The sequence below is a fragment of the Bos taurus genome, chromosome 3 (assembly GCF_002263795.3).
Source record: "Bos taurus isolate L1 Dominette 01449 registration number 42190680 breed Hereford chromosome 3, ARS-UCD2.0, whole genome shotgun sequence".
Taxonomy (NCBI): Eukaryota; Metazoa; Chordata; class Mammalia; order Artiodactyla; family Bovidae; genus Bos; species Bos taurus.
Window position 1 is genome coordinate 24,998,281 of NC_037330.1, and position 18,632 is coordinate 25,016,912.

General features: G+C 38.3%; 1 protein-coding gene across 7 annotated transcripts in view; it reads left to right on the forward strand.

Annotated features, from left to right (window-relative positions):
• The first annotated feature begins 2,368 nt into the window (after nt 1-2,368).
• Nucleotides 2,369-18,632, forward strand: part of SPAG17 (sperm associated antigen 17) — a 256,137-nt gene continuing 239,873 nt past the window's right edge. For 4 of the 7 annotated variants that reach the window (XR_009493800.1, XM_015463351.3, XM_059884726.1 and 1 more), the window contains exon 1: nt 2,371-2,580. Coding sequence is in view for 6 of the 7 variants with exons in the window: in XM_015463351.3 (XP_015318837.2) it covers nt 2,494-2,580 (87 nt within the window). In the remaining variant the exon portion in view is untranslated. Of the gene's footprint in view, nt 2,581-18,632 lie in introns of all 7 variants that reach the window. The other 3 variants (XM_059884728.1, XM_059884727.1, NM_001206874.2) reach the window with 3 other exon arrangements.

Here is an 18,632-nt window from a genome sequence, read left to right on the forward strand (position 1 = left end):
GTAACTTTAGTTGCTATAGCAAACCCCAACATTTCAGCAGCTTAAGAAAATAAAAGCCTATTTCTCATTCACTTAATCATATACTTAATGTTCTCAAGCAAATACCTTTGGTGGAGAAATCAAGGCAAAACTGAGGGAAAAGGGGCCCTTTGCATCACAGCAATCATTCAGAGATTCAAGGATTTCTGTGTCACCCCAATAAACAGGCAAATATGGGAAGAGAACGAACAATTCTTGGAAGATGTAACTTACAACTTTAAATTGTAAGACAAAGCTAGTGACATTTTCTCTGTGATTATAAAATAACACTTAATTTTACTCTTTTCTCCCTATTTCATTTTTCTCCATTGTTTTTCTTTCTTATCTGCAGTCTGTTTTATTAATCATCTGCTAGTGATCTGGCTGAACTGATTGTATGTAATATGTTTTATTTGAAATATGCATTCACATTCAAGAAGAAAGAAAATTGGTAACATGGTATGACATATATAAACATCTAGTCAATTTTTTCTTATAAAACATAACTGGAAGGACAACAAGCTTTTTTACTGCTTTTCTAGAAAAGACATAGGACTTTTTTTTCCCAAACAATAAAAACCTATAGGAAAAATTATGATCAAAATTCAGAATGATGTAATCAGTTATTACTTATTTTTTTATTTATAAGTGTTTATATATTCAATATAAAGCTTGAATCTTTATATTCAAGCCATAATCCAGAGACAGTTTTCATCTTATATAGAAAATTTTAGTGAAGAATCAAATTTTGGAGAAAATTCTATGATAATGAGTCAATGGTGGCCTGGGTGGTTGCTCTGGAGACCCTCAGGAAAATCCCTTTCTGGCATGATACCTCTGGCATCACTATGCATCAGATATTTTATCCTTATGACAAGAAGAAAGGGATTCAGGTTGTGATTTGTGATTGCATGGATCTACTCTCCCAAAAGATAAACCATTCATATTTCAACAAGAAAATAAAAGTGGAATTTTTTTTGTAAATTTCCTGTGGAAAGACTTTCTATAAATTATACTTTCTCTTTAATATCTGTTGTAAAGAAGTGGGGTAGGAGGAGAAACTTTCCTTTCATTGATCCAAATTATGAACAATAGTTGAAAAGAAGCATCATCTTTAAACCTCAGATGAAGTAAGACAGTAGTAAATAGGTATCATTATCCCATTCAAACACAATTTCTTCCTCAAAAAAAGCAATAAAAAGTGTCAGAACACTTTCTTGCAATGAAGGATCATCTGCAGGTTGTGCTGAATGAAGTTAAGCTTCAAGTCACATGCATCATCTTAGCTACCCTGGCCCATCAGAATAATTGAAACACCTCACCTCCAGGCCAAGTGCAGGGCTGGGAGGAATGGGTAAGCACTGGTCACACTGCATTATATAGTGAAAAAGACTAAAGACTAAAGAAATAGCAAAATACCTTTGGCTGAACTCTGCCCCTGGTTGTCCTCAAAGTTGTCCCATTGTAATAAAAATTAAATAAAAATAAGTCTAAAAGAGAGACATCTCTCATTTTAGCAGGCCTAAAACAGTGGTAATAGTAGTGTAGAATTTAAGCATACTGAAATTGGGATTCATATAATCCTGGATTTTAATTCTAGTGCCATCAGTGATACACTGTGAGACTTGGAGCAACATTGTTTTTAAGTAAATAATGTAACAATGTACAGCATATAACCAGTGCTCAAGAAACAAGAGTTGTTGTTAGATTATTATGATAACTTTCATTATTACTTTGGGAACTCTGATCAGGATACTTTAGATATTGGTGCTATGTGAGGGAAAGAGGGAAAAGACTACTTAGTGGAGCACAGTGTAAAAGAACTTGGGCTAATCAGGAAGAGAAAACAGTTTATAGACACTCTTTCTGATTACAGTTATATCAAGGATCCTGTGCAAGAGTAATTGGACCTGTTTTAGTAAGGCCTTGGGAGGCAGAACCTAGACCAAAGCAGGGGATGGAGGGAGAGACAAATTTGGCTTCACATAGAGAAGCATCTTGGGCAGATTAGAGAGGAAGAGAAAACAGCATGGGCTGTCCTCTGAGTGGAGTCAGTTCTTCATTCTGAGTTTCCCAAGGTGGAAGAAATCTTGGTAAAGAAGTCGTGGACGGGATTCTAGGGATTCTGAATTTCTCGACAATTCCTCGGACCAGAGAAGGCTCTAAAGAAGCAGCAGAGGGTGGGAGTAAAAGAAAGTAGCTTGACCAGCTCGAGGCTAGCTGTATCCTTTCCTCCTCCACTTGCACATTTCTACGACTGGGAATTTCTGATTTAACCTTGGGGACTGGAGTCCCGCCCACAAGTTGCCGGTTACCGTGGCGACGGAAGCGGTTGACCAGAGCCTTTAGAACAGGTTTAGCAGAGGGCAGCCAATCCCTTCAGGAACTGGGCGTGGCTTCGGTTACTGTGGCAGCGGGGAAGCTTAGTCCGGGCCTGAGGCCAGTTTAGAGGCTAATGCTCCTCCCGTTCTTTGCATGGCACCCAAGAAAGAGAAAGGCGGGACAACCACCACTGGCTCTAAGATATGGGAACCCTCGCTCATAGCTGCACAATTCAACCAGGTATGCCCGGAACCCCGTAAATCCTCTCTGACCACCCCCCTACCCCGACTCCAGTGCTGAAAGCCCGAGCCAGACTCCAGGCGACGCTGCCAGGCTGGCCTTCTCTTCTAGACATCACCGCTGCCCCCTCGGAAAATTGTACTTGGCACCGCTCTCCCAGGACTGATGGTTTTGTTCACAAAAATCCTAGGGTCCCACCCGCAGGGAGCATTGAGGGAAGAGAAAAGGGGACTTGGGTTTCAAGAGGGGATGAAAGTGAGTGGTGGGGGAAGAGTAGAGGCTCTGACATCTCACCATCCTTTTCAGTGAAGGCATCCAGAAGGTACTCCGCAAATGTACTGGAGTTGTCTTTATGAACTATTCACTTTCTCCTGATTTCTCCTGAGGAAAAAATCCTGCTGACTCATTTGTAGCCTGGCACATAGTACGGCTTCAGTAAGAGCTGTATGAAAACAGACATGGAGTATCAATGCATTTGGTATCAGTGTATTTAATACAAAGGAGCCTTCTACAGATAGGAAAGGATGACTTTCTTATGCAATGCCCTAATACCACAGTATCAAACGTTTTGATGTATTTTGAAGGTAGTCTAGGAGATCAGAGTAGTGAGGGGTTGACTGCTAGACTCATCCATAGGATGACACAAAGGCAATCTATAACCCACCTGCCATCCATCACTGACCAGTTCTCCACTCTACTCATACCCACCACCTCCAGTGAGTTGGGCAGCCCAGTACCTCCTGTCATCTGCTGCCAGAAATTCACTTCAACACTAAGTTGTTTCTAAGTCAAAGATAACATTTGCAAGGAGGAATTCTGGGAATTCCGGGCTGCTATTCCAAAAACACCTTAAAAAACTGGAAAAAATTTTTTTTCATTTTCTATGCATATCTGTTGCACTAGAGAGTGAGTACTTAAAGGAAAAATACATCTGAAGTTTCATGATGTTCTCATGAGAGATTTCTATTTGTCCTTATTTTCCACTATTATTGTTTTTCCCTGTGAACAGTGATCCTGTCTGATATGAAATTCCACCAGATGAAGAATTTTGTGAAAGTAATTGAGATATTGCCGATTCTGACATGATGTCATGGAAATTGGGGTTATTTCTATAACCTTAGGAATGAAGGATGTCAACTCAGTAATTCCCAGTTACGTTCTCAAATTCTCAAAGATGTTTTTTAAAATAGTCTATAAAAGCACCCTCTCTTTTGCTTTTATAATTCAGTACTAGCCAAAATAATTTTTTCTCCATTTTCTTTGAAATTGTGTAGGCCAAGTTTGGGCTTGGAGAGAACATTTCTGCTTGAATTATAAACTGCTGAACAACAGAGTTTGATGGAGCTGCTGACATTGCATTAAGCTTTAGTGTTGCAAATATGAAGCTATAATTTTCCTAGTTGAATGGAAAACCTAAAGGCACTATTTTCCCTTATGATTTGAAAACCTGAAATAATATTCAGCTTTCTTGTTCCTGCCTAAACAATATAATTTCAATAAATCTTATATGTAATAGAAAGAATTTGGACTCAAAGAAATATGTAACTTTAACTACAACAAGTAAACTTTGGTCAGTTTGTTGAAATACAACAAACTGAAGGTTTTTTATTGCAGAGGGAAGGCAACTACCCTCCACCTCCTCTCATATTTTTTTCTCAGCTTGGTTTCATGTCTGATCCCAGAGGAAAATTCCCAAATTAAGCCTGAAGTCCAGTGCCCAGAGGCATGCCCTAACCACAATGTAATAGACTGAATTTGGGTTAAAGATGACTATAGATGTGTGAATTCCTTATTCATAGGGCCTAGCAAAGTTATTTGTACATATTGGGTGTGCAAAAAATGTTACTGCTTTAGTTTCCAGGGTTTCTTTCCATGGAGTTCTACCGCTGTGCAAACTGTGCTCCATTATATATGGTTGAGTATGTGTGTGCGACTCTGTGATTGTGTGTGAAGGGAGAGGGAAGTTTTCCTCTCAGTCTTCCATAAGCCAGTTTTTAGAATTAACTGATTAAATAGTCCTAATCAATAGTAAGTTTGAAGTCCTGTTTGCATGGACCAGCACTAGAGTTTACAGAAAATAAATAGGTTCACAACTTGGTTTTAGTAAATTTACTTTGGATCAGTATTTTGGGCTGTCTCTTGGAGGCTAGAATAATCATCAAATTTTCAGTACATTTTAGTTGGCTCTAAAACACAAAGTGATAGCAAATAATACAAGGCAGTCTATTTCTAAGCATTAGATGATTATATTTAGTCTAGAGGTTAGGAAGATCAAAGGGGGCTGAGATAGCCAGGAAATGCTTTTTAAGATATTTACCTTTATCTGAGTTCTGAAGAATAGGTAAAGTTTGAATAGGTAGAAAGCAGGAGGACAATTATTTTCAGAAAGGAGACCAATATGTGCCTTAAATGAACCTGGGACACTTAAATTGAAAGAGGAAAAAATGCAGGTTAGATACCTTCTAGGTATACATTGCTCGTAAATTAATTCTGTCAACCAAATGATCATTTACTAACTTTGTTATCCAAACATTTAGCTTGTTATTATATATGTGAATAGATAATATTGTTATATATGAATATATTACATTATTAGTGTATTGAACTGTCACACTTCAAATTAGGTAAATTGGAAATATTTAGGGACAAGACTATAAAAATGCATCTTAATGTTGTCTTGTATATGACATAGACATTATATTTATGGTATCTAGCAGCATTAAGTGTTAGAGATGCTTTGGTGTTATATAAATTAAAATCTTTTCATGCAACTGTCAAGGCAGCCTCTACTGGCCACAGTGAGGAACAGGTGTTAACCCAGGTCCTCAGTGATAAAAGGTGCTATCTGGAAGCATTTTGGTCTACGATATCTTTATTTGTATTTTTTATTGTGGTAAAACATACATATATCAAGAAAGTTATCACTCTAAATATTTTTAATGTACCGTTCAGTGAATGGCATGAAGTATCTTTACATTATTGTGCAACCATCACCACCTTCCATCTTCAAAACATTTTCATCTTCCTCAACTGAAACTATATCCATTTCCTAATTCCACTACCTCCCTCCCCCACCCAGCACCTGGAAACACCCATTTTTTTAATTGTGGATTTTTGTCCCAAAAATGTGGTCTTCAGAATTTGAGGAGTCTCCAAAAGTTTGAGTTGATTTAGAAATCTCATAGGTAGAGTGTGGTTTGAGATTTTGTTAATCTTAATTCTTCAGTTCAGTTCAGTTCAGTTCATTTCAGTCACTCAGTTGTGTCTGACTCTTTGTGACCCCATGAATTGCAGCACGCCAGGCCTCCCTGTCCATCACCAACTCCCGGAGTTCACTCAAACTCACGTCCATCGAGTCGGTGATGCCATCCAGCCATCTCATCCTCTGTCGTTCCCTTCTCCTCCTGCCCCCAATCCCTCCCAGCAATTCTTAAATACTTTCATATCCTTGGATGATTATATCTTTTCATTTATTCCAAGTTTAAGGTCTCATTTTTAGGTGTGGCAAGAAGAAAGCCATAACTTGTAAGACCAACTATTTGCATAGCAATTATTTCATTTGCTTACTGTGACCCACCATAGAAACTGTTAAAAAACAGAAAAAAAAAATTCTGGCAATCCACATATACCTTAACCCAGCCAGCCTCACTAATCAAACTGATCAAATTTACTGATTTCACTTTGTAAAGATGATTTTAGGTCCCTAATACCCTACTTAGGTATTGGACACTTACTGTCATTTACCTTACATTCATAAGATTTTACTTCTTGATTAAGCTTTTGATCCTTCTTTAATATAAATATCCACATATTTTAAAACATTTGTAAATATCTACTGTAATATATTTAGGTCTTTACTGAGACTCATGGGGTCTTGCTTTCAAAATTTATATATTTTCATTATCGGTGTATGTTTATCCCTTTCAAATGAATAATAATATTTGCATCAAAGGCACAGATTAATAATATACATGGTAATGCTGTCCTTCACAATACTCACTCAGAGGTTGAGGCTCCTGGGGTATTTGGGCTAACCTGCTTCTTTAAGAGATCTGAGGATTCAAGTATTTTAAGTTCTGGTTAAATTCTGGTCCAAAAATATGCAATGAATTGGCACGTGAGGGACCAGATTACAGATTTTCTCTCTAGTCCTTCTTCCTTAATAGAACTATATGTTATGATATAACTATAGCATTTAATATAGACCTTGCAATTAAAAAATATATTTGAAACCAAATTTAAGGAGAAATTTAAATACTTTGTTTCAAATTTCAAGATCTATACAAAATGCTATTAAGTGTGAAAAAATGCCTCCTTCTACTACCTAGAAATATGCCACATTTCCTGGTTGTGCCTGTGGAAATTTGGCTCCTCAGTGTCTCAGACCACCTTCATCTCTCCACTTCCCAATGTCTGTCAGTGGCACTGGAATCCTTAGTCACTGAAGTTCATCAAGAGTGAGTCATTGCTCTTCTTCTTCAGCTGGCCTCAAAGCTCTCTTAATATTTCCTTTAATATTTTCTCACTTTTGTCTCTTCCTCTCTTTTCTCAAGCCTTCATTCTTCATTTTGATCCCTGAATTTTTACAATAGCCCCTCACCTCTACTTATTATGGAGTCATCTATTTTTGTCACACCAAGCCTGTTTGTGAAACCAGTGGCCACTGTACCTTTCCTAAACACTGCTCACACTGTGTTCACTCCTCCATCAGAAAGCATCAGCGACTGTCTGTACTCTCAAAACCTAATCACCCTGGCTTCTTCAACCCTCTTTAAACTGGTCCCCGTTTAACTATCAAATTGAATTGCTCCAGGCAAGGCAGTTGTCTCCTTGAAGTACAGACACACGAAGGAGCCAATGAGCTGCTGGAGAAAGTTAGGCTCTCATAAAGCCATGCCTTGCAGTAAGCTTTCCTAACTACCCTAACCCACATTTATCTTCCCTCACCTTTGCTCTTGGCCCTGTCTTTTACAACTCAGTCCTTGGTTGCAAGTATGCCTTGAATTATTTGCTATCATTTCATGTTTTATAGAGCATTAAGTATCATGTGAGCTGCTTCACAGAAAAATCATATCTTATACTCCTTAAATCTACTCCACAATGACTAGCATGTTTCTAGGCACACAAACCCATACTCAAAATCTGTACAAAATTAATTCACTGACTTACTTTGGGATATGAAGAAACTTTTATTGTAGAAACCAGGACAGGACAGTTAGTAGACTAAGGAGCTGTTTCCAAGAGAAGAGGAAGGGACAGAAAACATTTATATAAAAAAAAGTATCACAACAGATAAATAGGCTGATTGTAGCAGTACCCCAAAAAATATTATGCAATGATTCCATTTCACTTCACAGAGATATTTCTCTGTCAACCAGGAGGCATTAAAGTGAAAGCTCTTTAGAACATATAGTTAGCGGTTGCTGCTGCTGCTGCTGCTAAGTCGCTTCAGTTGTGTCCGACTCTGTGCGATCCCAGAGACGGCAGCGCACCAGGCTCCCCTGTCCCTGGGATTCTCCAGGCAAGAACACTGGAGTGGGTTGCCATTTCCTGCTCCAGTGCATGAAAGTGAAAAGTGAAATTGAAGTCGCTCAGTCGTGTCTGACTCTTAGCGACCCCATGGACTGCAGCCCACCAGGCTTCTCCGTCCATGGGATTTTCCAGGCAAGAGTACTGGAGTGGGGTGCCATTGCCTTCTCCAAGTTAGCGGTTACTCCTCATTATATTATACATCAGCTGGGAAATAATACTTGTCTCTTATTAAACATAGCTTAGTGACAATTGCTGAGTTGTACACACTGGAAAAAATAGTAATGAAATTTCTGGGAGTCTGGAACAAAGCTTACACCTTGTAAAGGTTTGGAAAGTAGATAAGGGTTTTGGACAGGTATTGCTGAAATGTTTATATTCCAGACCTCTTAAATAAAGTTATAAAGTATAGAGATGCTAGGATGATAATAAACAGTCTAAGTAGGTTTGGGAGGAAAAATGTTCAGTTGTGCTCGAAACCATTATGAATGCAGTTTATCAAAAGAGAAATATGTTTTATTGGACAGAACCCTTGAATAATTTTTGAGAGGCAGTGGAGGATTTTTCAACTTTTTTGATCTTCAACAGTAACCTATTTCTCATGTTAATGTGTATTTAAGACTTACTGGAAATACTCATAATATGAGCTGAAGACTGATGTCTGGCAGCAAGCATATTTCTGAAATTGAGTTGGTTTTTATTACAATATTTTCTGAAATATGCTTTCACTGATATTTACAAAACAAATTGCCAGTTCGCACAAAGGTTGTTTTAATAAAAGCCAATGAAAGCAACTGAGTTGCTAGGAAGAATGTTAAGAGGGAAATGGACTTTTCATAACCTCACATTATAATTTCTCTTTTTGGACAAAAATGTATTATTTGAATGAGTTTGGAACCAAAGGGAGTTTGCATGTCAAAATATCTACCTGGATGTTATATGTGATCATTTTTATTGCAAATGAAAAATATTAAATACAAGTAAAATGTTAAGTGTTGCCAGTATGAGTTTGGCAGCGTACTAGGAAAATGTTAGTTAAGAAATGGTGAACGTTGATCATGTTTCAGCTCTAGCCATAGAAACCATCATTAGCTTCCAGTTACCCACAGGGTACAATGTGAGATAGTCTGCCTGGCTTTCACAACCCTGCCTAATTTGGTCTTTCTCTGCCCAAACATCTTTATCTTCCTTTGCTCCAGTTGAATGATCTTTGTGGTATCCCCAGGCACATGCTGACTATTCTCATGCAGTTTCCTGGCCTGAAGATCTCCCTGCCTCCATCCAACTTCTTCTCATTAAAACCCTCCCTTATATCTTCCAGGGCCTTCCCTGGTGGCTCAGTGGTAAAGAATCTGCCTGCCAGTGCAGGAGACATGGATTTGATCCCTGGATGAGGAAGATCCCCCAGAGAAGGAAATGACAACCCATCCCAGTATTCTTGCCTGGGAAATCCCATGGACAGAGGAGCCTGGTGAGCTAGAGTCCATAGGGTTGCAAAGAGTCGGACATGACTTAGGCACTAAACAACAACATATCTTCCAGAAAGGAGTTTAATCACATTATTCTGGCCCTTATTGACTTTCCTTCTTCCACTAAGCTACCTCAGTGATTGTTATCTTTAATGCTATCCTACTTTGAGCTATGGTACAATACTTTCAGTGTTACCTACTGTTCCTGCATTCTCTTACAACATTGCAAATCCCTGGAGGATAGCAAAAGATTAATATTTTTAATTCCCTCCCTCTTGCCCACAGCACCTAATAGTGATTAGTACATAGTGGTCTTCTACAAATACCTACTGAATTAAATTCATTGACTGGCTTTTACTGCCTCAATTTCCTGGCCTGTTTCCTTTTTTGATCTCCAGAATTAGTCCCAACTCATTGCTCATGAGAAAATCTCAAAGACTTAGTTTTGATACCCATAAAACAGAGACAGTGGTCATACCTCCTTTGCAGATATTAAAAAGATTGTTGAGAAGATTTAAAAACTTCTATCGTGTTATCTTAGATTCACACATCCAAACCCAGACTCTAGATTTTTCCTTTCAAACCTGTTCTCTCCCAAGTCTTCACCTTCTCATTGAAGGGTGTCACCATTCATTCAACAAGTCACTAGAGCCAAAGCCCTTGCATTCATTGTTCCTCCTCCTTTCCTATATCCCATAATCAAGCTTTGCTGAATCCTGTTGGCTCTGCCTTTGAAACTGACTTATCATCTAGATCATCTCTTCTTTTGGCACCACCCGTACTGCTATCTTGCTTAGCTACAAACAGCTCAAGAGTTTCAGAACTTAGCCTCTTTCTCCCATTTTCACTGCCCTGTAGTCTTGTCCTCATACAGCAACCACAGTGGTTCTTTTAACTACACTGGCCTTTTGGCAGGCTTTGAATCCATCAGCAAGAACACTACTACTTTACAGCCTTTGCTCTTGCTATGCCTTCTGCCTAGAATGACCCTTCTCAAGATGGTCACATGAGCCACTCCCAACTGTCCTTCGGAATTCTGTTCAAATATTGCTTTCCCTGACCTCCCTATGTAAACTACATCTTCACTCTCTATTCACTCAACTCTCGTTCAGTTCCTGACCTTCTACTTCATTTGTCTTAGTGTCTGTTTTCCCTCTTGTGATAGTAAGCTCTGTGAGGGCAGGGATATGTCTCACTCATTAATACATCACCAGCACCTGACATTTAGAGGGGCTCAATTATCTTAATTATCTCAATTAATTTAATTGTCTCTGGTTTATGTTTAATACATGGTAGTGAAAAGAAAATATTTATATTGATTTATTTGATATACATCTTTTATTGCATCATCTGGGTATATTGATGCAACTGGGTCTACAGTGAGTTACAACTGAAACAAAACATTTGGAACTTTTTTCAAAAAACTGTGGGCTGAAACTCCAGAAATTCCATTTCACCACTCTGGCACTGTTTTCATGTTAATGGTTCTCAGTGAAGCCATCTTTCTTGGTACCTATTCAAATAGTTTGAGATATCACAGGCGCTGTCCTACTGGCACCCCCAGATCAACAAAAAACATTTAACTATTAATATCTTTAGCATCTTTAACAGGAAAAAGAAAAAGAAAAGACCCGAAAGTGAAGTCACTCAGATGTGTCTGTTGGTGACCCCATGGACTGTAGCCTGCCAGGCTCCATGAGATTTTCCAGGCAAGAATACTGGAGTGGGTTGACATTTCCTTCTCCAGGGGATCTTCCTGACCCAGGGATCGAACCCAGGTCACCCACATTGCAGGCAGACTCTTTACCATCTGAGCCACCAGGGAATTCTAGTGTTTTAGCATCTTGAGTTTTGCAAATAAGGTATTATTAAAGCACTTTTACATGAAACATTCAAAGTTTTAGCAATAGTAATTGAATGTGCTACTTTGATTTATATGTTTTCCTAAAGGTTTCCTTCTCCCTTCAGTAGATAAATGCTTTGCCATAGTCAAAGCTGTAAATCTACATTGCAGTGGTACACCCATATATTATTTTTTGAAGTTCAGCTGAGTATTTTATGTCTAAAAATGCTCACTTATGTTTAACTACATAGTAGGTTATGTTAAAAGCTTTGATGATATGTTTTTAAATGTTTTGCAATTACTTCATTGACACATTTTGATTAAAAATTTTGTTTCAGTTTTTTTAATGCATGAAACTGATTATATATTATGTTCTTTAAATTTTCCTTCATTAATTATTTCAAAATGTCCTTTTTGAAATTGTGAACTTTAGCAAAACCTGTTTGCCATTCTGATTAAAAAAATGTGCTTGCCCATTCAACTTTTAACAACACAAACTTAAGAGTTCCATTTCCACCCAACATTTATATTATTTGCAATATAATCAAATTTAATTAATCAGATGCTTATGTTGAAAGAATTATGTTGTTTTGCACTTCAGAAATACAAACTATTTATTAATGTCATAATTATTTTTACATAGTATCAGAATATGCCTCAGATTATATTGATTATATTTTTCTTCTTTGATCTCCTGAAAAGTCAGAATACTTATCTATTCATGATACTTGAAAAAAATTTTAAAAACCTATCCAACTTTGAAGTCCTCTTCACTGTGTATTTCCATTTTAAACATTTTATATTATAAACTTATATAAACATAACATGTTATTGATATAAGTACATAATAAATAAAAATTATGTACACAGGAATTGAATTACACTATCATTTACAAACTGTAAAAACTAAGCAAGTCAGAAGCAATAGTTTGAGCTTGAGGAGGATGACTGGGGGTCCTCTGGAAGCCCAGAGTGCTTAGGGAAAGATGCAAAATTTACCTTTGCTGCCTATCAGGACAAAGTCTAGACCATAAGCCATGCTGCAAAATTCCCCTCATGCTACACTGCTAAGGAACTCAGGTATCAATGATCAAAGCAACATCTTATACTGATCAGTTTGTACTAACAAGGCTATATTTTTCATTCCTAATTCTACCAATATTTTCCTACCATCCAGCCTATAGTCCAGTTCACCCACTAGGTGGGCATACTTGTGTGTATCCAGGAGGTATCAGAACTGTCTCCTCTTCTCCCCTCTATGTTCCCTCTACATGGCCACCTGTTTGTCCTTCTGTCCTGCCAATATGATCATGTCACATCCTGCTTCAATCTCAACCCTTACTATTACTTACTTGGCCCTTCTTCCGGGCTCCATTCCAGCCTCATCTTCCCTCCTCTGTCCCAGCCCCTGTCATACCTAACAATTCCACAACTCAAACCTGCTAGGTAATTCTGTGCCTTCATGTATATAGGATTTTTTTAGAATGCCCTTCTAAAAAAAGTCCTATATAAATCAGATGTACCTCCTCTGTACAACGAAGACTGACTTCCTATTTCCTATTTAAGTTCGCCATATTTCCACAGTACGTATGCATGCCTTGATGATGGTAATTATATTAGAGTTATTGGTGGATCTGCTCTCTCACTTGACTGTGCGCTTCTCAGGGACAAGTAGTGAGTCATATTGTCTTTGGGTCCCCTCTGTTGAATACACTCAGTCCTTCATAATTGGAGGAATGATGAAAACAAATGCAGTCATTCTTCCTGTTATACCACAACCACCCACCTTTAAATCACATTCTTCCTACCTTCCGTATTTTTTTTTGCTGAGGTAAAACAAACAAATGGCAGTATTAAATGTTCACTCTAATGCCTTTTGGTATATGTACACACCAAGATCTAGAACATTTTCAGTCATATAGAAGATTTCCTCAAGCCTCTTCCAAACAATACCTACACCCCCAAGGAAATTAACTCTGTTCTGACTATTAACACTATTCTACCATCATCAATTACTTTTCCTGTTCTTAAATTTAATTTAAATGATACACATGAACTCTTTATGCTTAACATAAAGTCTGTGAAATTCATACATGTTGTTGCATTATAAATCATGTGTTCTTTTTGATGACTGCAGTATTCCATGTATGAACGTACTGTGATTTATTTGTGTATTCTCTTGCTGATTGACATCTGGGTCATCTCAATGACATTGGGACATTGCAGTTTGAGATATTACAAATGATACTACTATAAAATTCTTATATGGATTTTTCTTTGGACATATGTACTCACTTTCCTGAGTATGTAACTAGGGATGGAAAAGCTGGTCATAGGACAGGCATATGTTTAGCTTTAGTAGCTACAACCACAGAGTTTTCTAAAAGGATTGTACCCATTTATACCCCATTGCTACTGCTAAGTCACTTCAGTCGTGTCCAACTCTGTGCAACCCCATAGATGGCAGCCCCCCATGCTCCCCCGTCCCTGGGATTCTCCAGGGAAGAACACTGGAGTGGCTTGCCGTTTCCTTCTCCAATGCATGAAAGTGAAAAGTGAAAGTGAAGTTGCTCAGTCGTGTCTGACTCTTAGCGACCCCATGGACTGCAGCCTACCAGGCTCCTCCATCCATGGGATTTTCCAGGCAAGAGTACTGGAATGGGGTGCCACTGCCTTCTCCAAGTTTATACCCCATTAGTAATATATGAAGTTCCAAGTCACTTATCACTCTTTTTAATTCCATAATTTTTTTGTTCTGTATTTCTACTGTACTTCATATTGTTGTTGTTGTTAATTGCTCAGCCGTGTCCAGCTCTTTGCAACCCCATGGGCTGCAGCACGCCAGGCTTCCCTGTCCTTCACCAGATCTATATGTTGAAACTAAATTCCTAATGTGATGGTACTAGGAGATGGGTCCTTGGAAGTAGAACTCTCATTAAGAGGATTATTGCCTTTATAAAAGACACTCCAGAGAGATTCCTCTTTCTGCTATGTTACATTATAGTGAGAAGAGGGCCTCCATGAGCCAAGAAGTGAACTCTCACTAGACACTCAACCTGCAAGTGCCTTGATATTGGACTTTTAATTCCAAAACTATAAGAAACAAAATTCTGTTTTTTCAAACCCCCGAAGTCTGTGGTATTCTGTTATGAGCCCACACAGACTAAGACATACTATAATAGTTCTCCCTCTCTGATCTAAATTTGTTCCAGCCATTCAGTCCCCACTGAAGTCCCTCCTACCCTATGGCCAGTTTGTTTGCCATTTTGTGACTCTTTCCAGCTATTCAGTCCCTTTCTAGGTTTTACGCTTAAAACTCAACACAGCTTTCCAAGTACAAAGATATTCTAGTTTTGTACAGCTGTAAGGTAATGTTTTCTATTTTGTTCCCACTTTTTTTCTAGATCTGGTGAGCCAAGGCCTTTTAACCAGAACCGCAGCACATTAAGCTGAGAGTTATGGGAAAGCATTAAACAGTCACCCTTCCTATAACTGATCATCAAAGCCTATGAGGTTTTTTTCAACGTTTCATAAAAGAAATTTCTTTTTTTAAAATTGAAGTATATTTGATTGACAGTGTTGTTTGAGTTTCTGGTATACAGTGAGGTAGTTCAGCTCTATGTCTATAGTCTTTGTCATATGCTTTTCCACAAGATATTAAATATAGTACCCTTTGCTACAGTAGGACCTTGTTGCGTATCTATTTTATATACAGTAGTTTGTATCTGCTAATCCCAATCCTAATATATCCCTCCCCTGCCCTTTTCCCCTTTGGTAACTGTAAGTTTGTCTTCTATGTCTGTGTGTCTGTTTCTGTTTTGTGAATAAGTTCATTTGTATCATATCTTCTTAGTTTCCACATATAAAGGATATCATACGATATTTGTCTTTCTCTTTCTGACTTAGTTAAGATAAAAATCTCTAGGTCCATCCATGTTGCTGAAAAAAGGCATTATTTCATTATTTTTTAATAGATGAGTGATATTTCACTGTATGTATGTACCACATCTTCTTTATCTATTCATCTGTCAATAGACATTTAATTTGCTTCCATGTCCTGGCTATTGTACATAATGCTGCCATGAACACAGGGCTGCACGTATCTTTTTGGATTAGTTTTCTCTAGATGTATGCCCAGGAGTGGGATTGCTGCATTATATAAAGCCTCTAAACTTCTAACTAGAGTTTAGATTATGTTTTCTTCAATGCATCTACTTACATTTTATACAATGAATGTCATTTGACACACGTGCCTGCTCAATTCAGAAAGCTTTGTCAAGTCTCCCTGCAGTGTTTAATTACTCCCTTGGCACACAGCGTCACTGTCAGTGTCTGCCAGTGAAGGCAAGGCAGAGTGGTAGAGGAAGGCCCATTGTCTGGGAATCAGGATGTGTTTTTTCCTTTATGTGACACCTTGACCAAGTCTCCATGCTATAGATTCCTTTTCCCATCTGCAAAATGAAGGAATTAGACAAAACGGCAATGAAAGAAACCGCCTAGCACCAAATTCTAAAAGCTTTTGTTTCACTGTAACTGTTTGCACATCTTGCATAAAGGTGGTTAAATAAGATATATACAAAGAAGGTCCTCCTCTCTGTTAATGCTTCTCCATCAAGAGAAGTGTCTGCTTAACCTTACCTTTGTTTTTAAGCAAGTTTTCTAACTCTGATGAAACATTTCCTCCACTTCCAAGGTAAGTCAGTATTTTTAGTATGAAAATTTGTGAAATGCTTTCTAAAATGAAGTCAGTCCTGTTTCCTGACCTTACCTCTTCTTTACCCTTCACAACCTTGATACTTTGTGTTAGTCCTCTTTGTTTTCTGCTAAATGTTACTATGGTGTGTGGCCCTACGTGTTACAGCTAACATACCAGTTTCTCAGGCAGGGTATGTTGAATAGACGTGTGGGGAGTAAACCCCCCAAATTGTATAAATACCAGTGAAAAATCATCTGATATCAAAAAATGCATATGACTCTGTGTGTGTGTGTGTGTGCGTGTGTGTGTGTACGTGCTCAATTGCTTCAGTCGTGTCCGACTCTTTGAGACCCCATGGACTGTAGCCCACCAGGCCCCTCTGTCCATGCAGTTGTCCAGCCAAGAATACCAGAGTGCATTGCCATGCCCTCCTCCAGGGGATCTTCTCGACCCAGGGGTGGAATCCAGGTCCTACATTTGCATTACAGGTGGATTCTTTACCCACTGAGCCACCTGGGAAGCCCTTATGACTCCATATATGTATTTAATAATTGAGTTTTGGTTAAACTAGTTAAAGGTTAGGAATATTGTCTTCAACTACCTCTGTTGTCTTAAAAAATTTTATTTATGTATAATTGATTTACAGTGTTGTGTTAATTACTGCTGTACAGCAAAGTGACTCAGTTATACATTGGCATACATTCTTTTTCATATTTTTTTTCATTATGTCAGCCACCTCTGTCTTTGCATAAGTATTTAGGTGACTGAACAGGGATAGAGTTTCATTATTCACACATTTTATTGTAATCACAATAATGCATTAGATAGTGTTTATTATTCAACTTGTCATGCATACCTTATAAATTTAGCAGCAACCTAGGAAAATGTTTGTGGAAAAATGATTTATTAGGACCAGATTTTCAGCCTTTGTGATGGAGATAATTGTGGATGTGTTATTTTACTCTTTGACATGAAGATATCACTTTTGCTCGGAAGGGTATATGCTCTAAAATATATTTAAAGCAATGATCTGTTTTTCTGAAGAAACTTGTTTAGCTTAATCTCTCTGGTGTTTAGTAACTAGGAGCAATCATGTCTAGAGACCAAAGGTCTTGATCATGTGGAACAGAATTTGCAGTCTACGAGTTAGACAATTAAAATACTGTGAGGGAAACATGAAATGATTAAATTGATGTCTCTGAAAAAAATTAATAGGTTATAAATGGAAGAAGGTTTTGGAGGCTTGCATAGACCCAGTAGGAAGTATTTTCAATAGTCTAGGTTTGAGGTAGTTATCAGTTGAACTAGATGAATTGTCATGAGAATAAAAAAAGAAGTGACAGATTCAAGAGTTTCTAGAAAGAAAGTAACTGATTGTATATCCAAAAGGAGAATGGAGGAGGATTTGAAGTAGGATGACTGGGGAAAATGACAAGTCTCAGAAACTGACAAATTTAGCTAATTGAACTTAGGTGATTTTTATTGTTTGTGAAAGGGCCAGGGGAGGGAGTGATTTTATCTGTGGTGGATCACACAGTAAAGAATCCACCTGCAATGCAGGAGACCTGGGTTTGATCCCTGGCGTGGGAAGATCCCCCAGAGGAGGAAATGGCAGCCCACTCCAGTATTCTTGGCTGCGGAATTTCATGGACAGGGAAGCCTTGTAGGCTACAGTCCATGGGATCACAAAGAGGTGGACATGACTGAGCAACTAACAGAACAACAAGAGGCATAAAGAACTCAGCTTTTAGACATCCTGAGTTTGAGATGACTGTAAAACATCAAAGTAGAAATTCATCAGAAAATCCAAAATATGGACTGTAGTTCACAGGCCATGTTTGGAGACATTGACTCAGGGATTGTCAGTAGAGAGATGAAGTGGATGCCATGGGAGAAGCTAGAATATCCAACAGAGAGAAGCACAGACGTTTGAGCACAGAATTCTATGGAATATCTAGAGGTCCTCATTTATGAGACAGAAAGAAAAGAAAGAGCCTGGTGGCCAGAGAAGCAACAGCCAAAGGTAGAAAGACAGAGTAAGGACAGGGTGGTATCTTGGGAATCAGGTCAGAGAAAGGGACACAAAATGGCATTTGAATCCTTCCCTATGGAGATCTAGGTAGAACAGGGCCAGGCAACCATACTTGGTGATGAGAACACCACTGGTGATCTTCAAGGATGCAATTTCAATAGAGTTGGTGGTGGTGATGGTGGTGGTGGTGATGAGAGAAGGAGGAAGGAGGGCGCAAGATGGGAGGCATGTGTCTTATCAGGAGGTGGGCCTCAAGTCCCATGTTTGGGAAAATTTAACTCTGAATAAAAGAAGATCATATGGAAAATGTGTATGGCAGTCCTAAAGCAGGTTGGAAAAGAATTTCCAGACACAGAGCATTACAGAAAGGAGTGAATTTATTAAGAACAAAGAGCAGAGATAATGTGGAAGCTGCGAACATAGCAGGCTGACCTCTTGAAAAACCAGGGAGAGTTGACATTTTTTGTGGGCTAGTAGCCAATT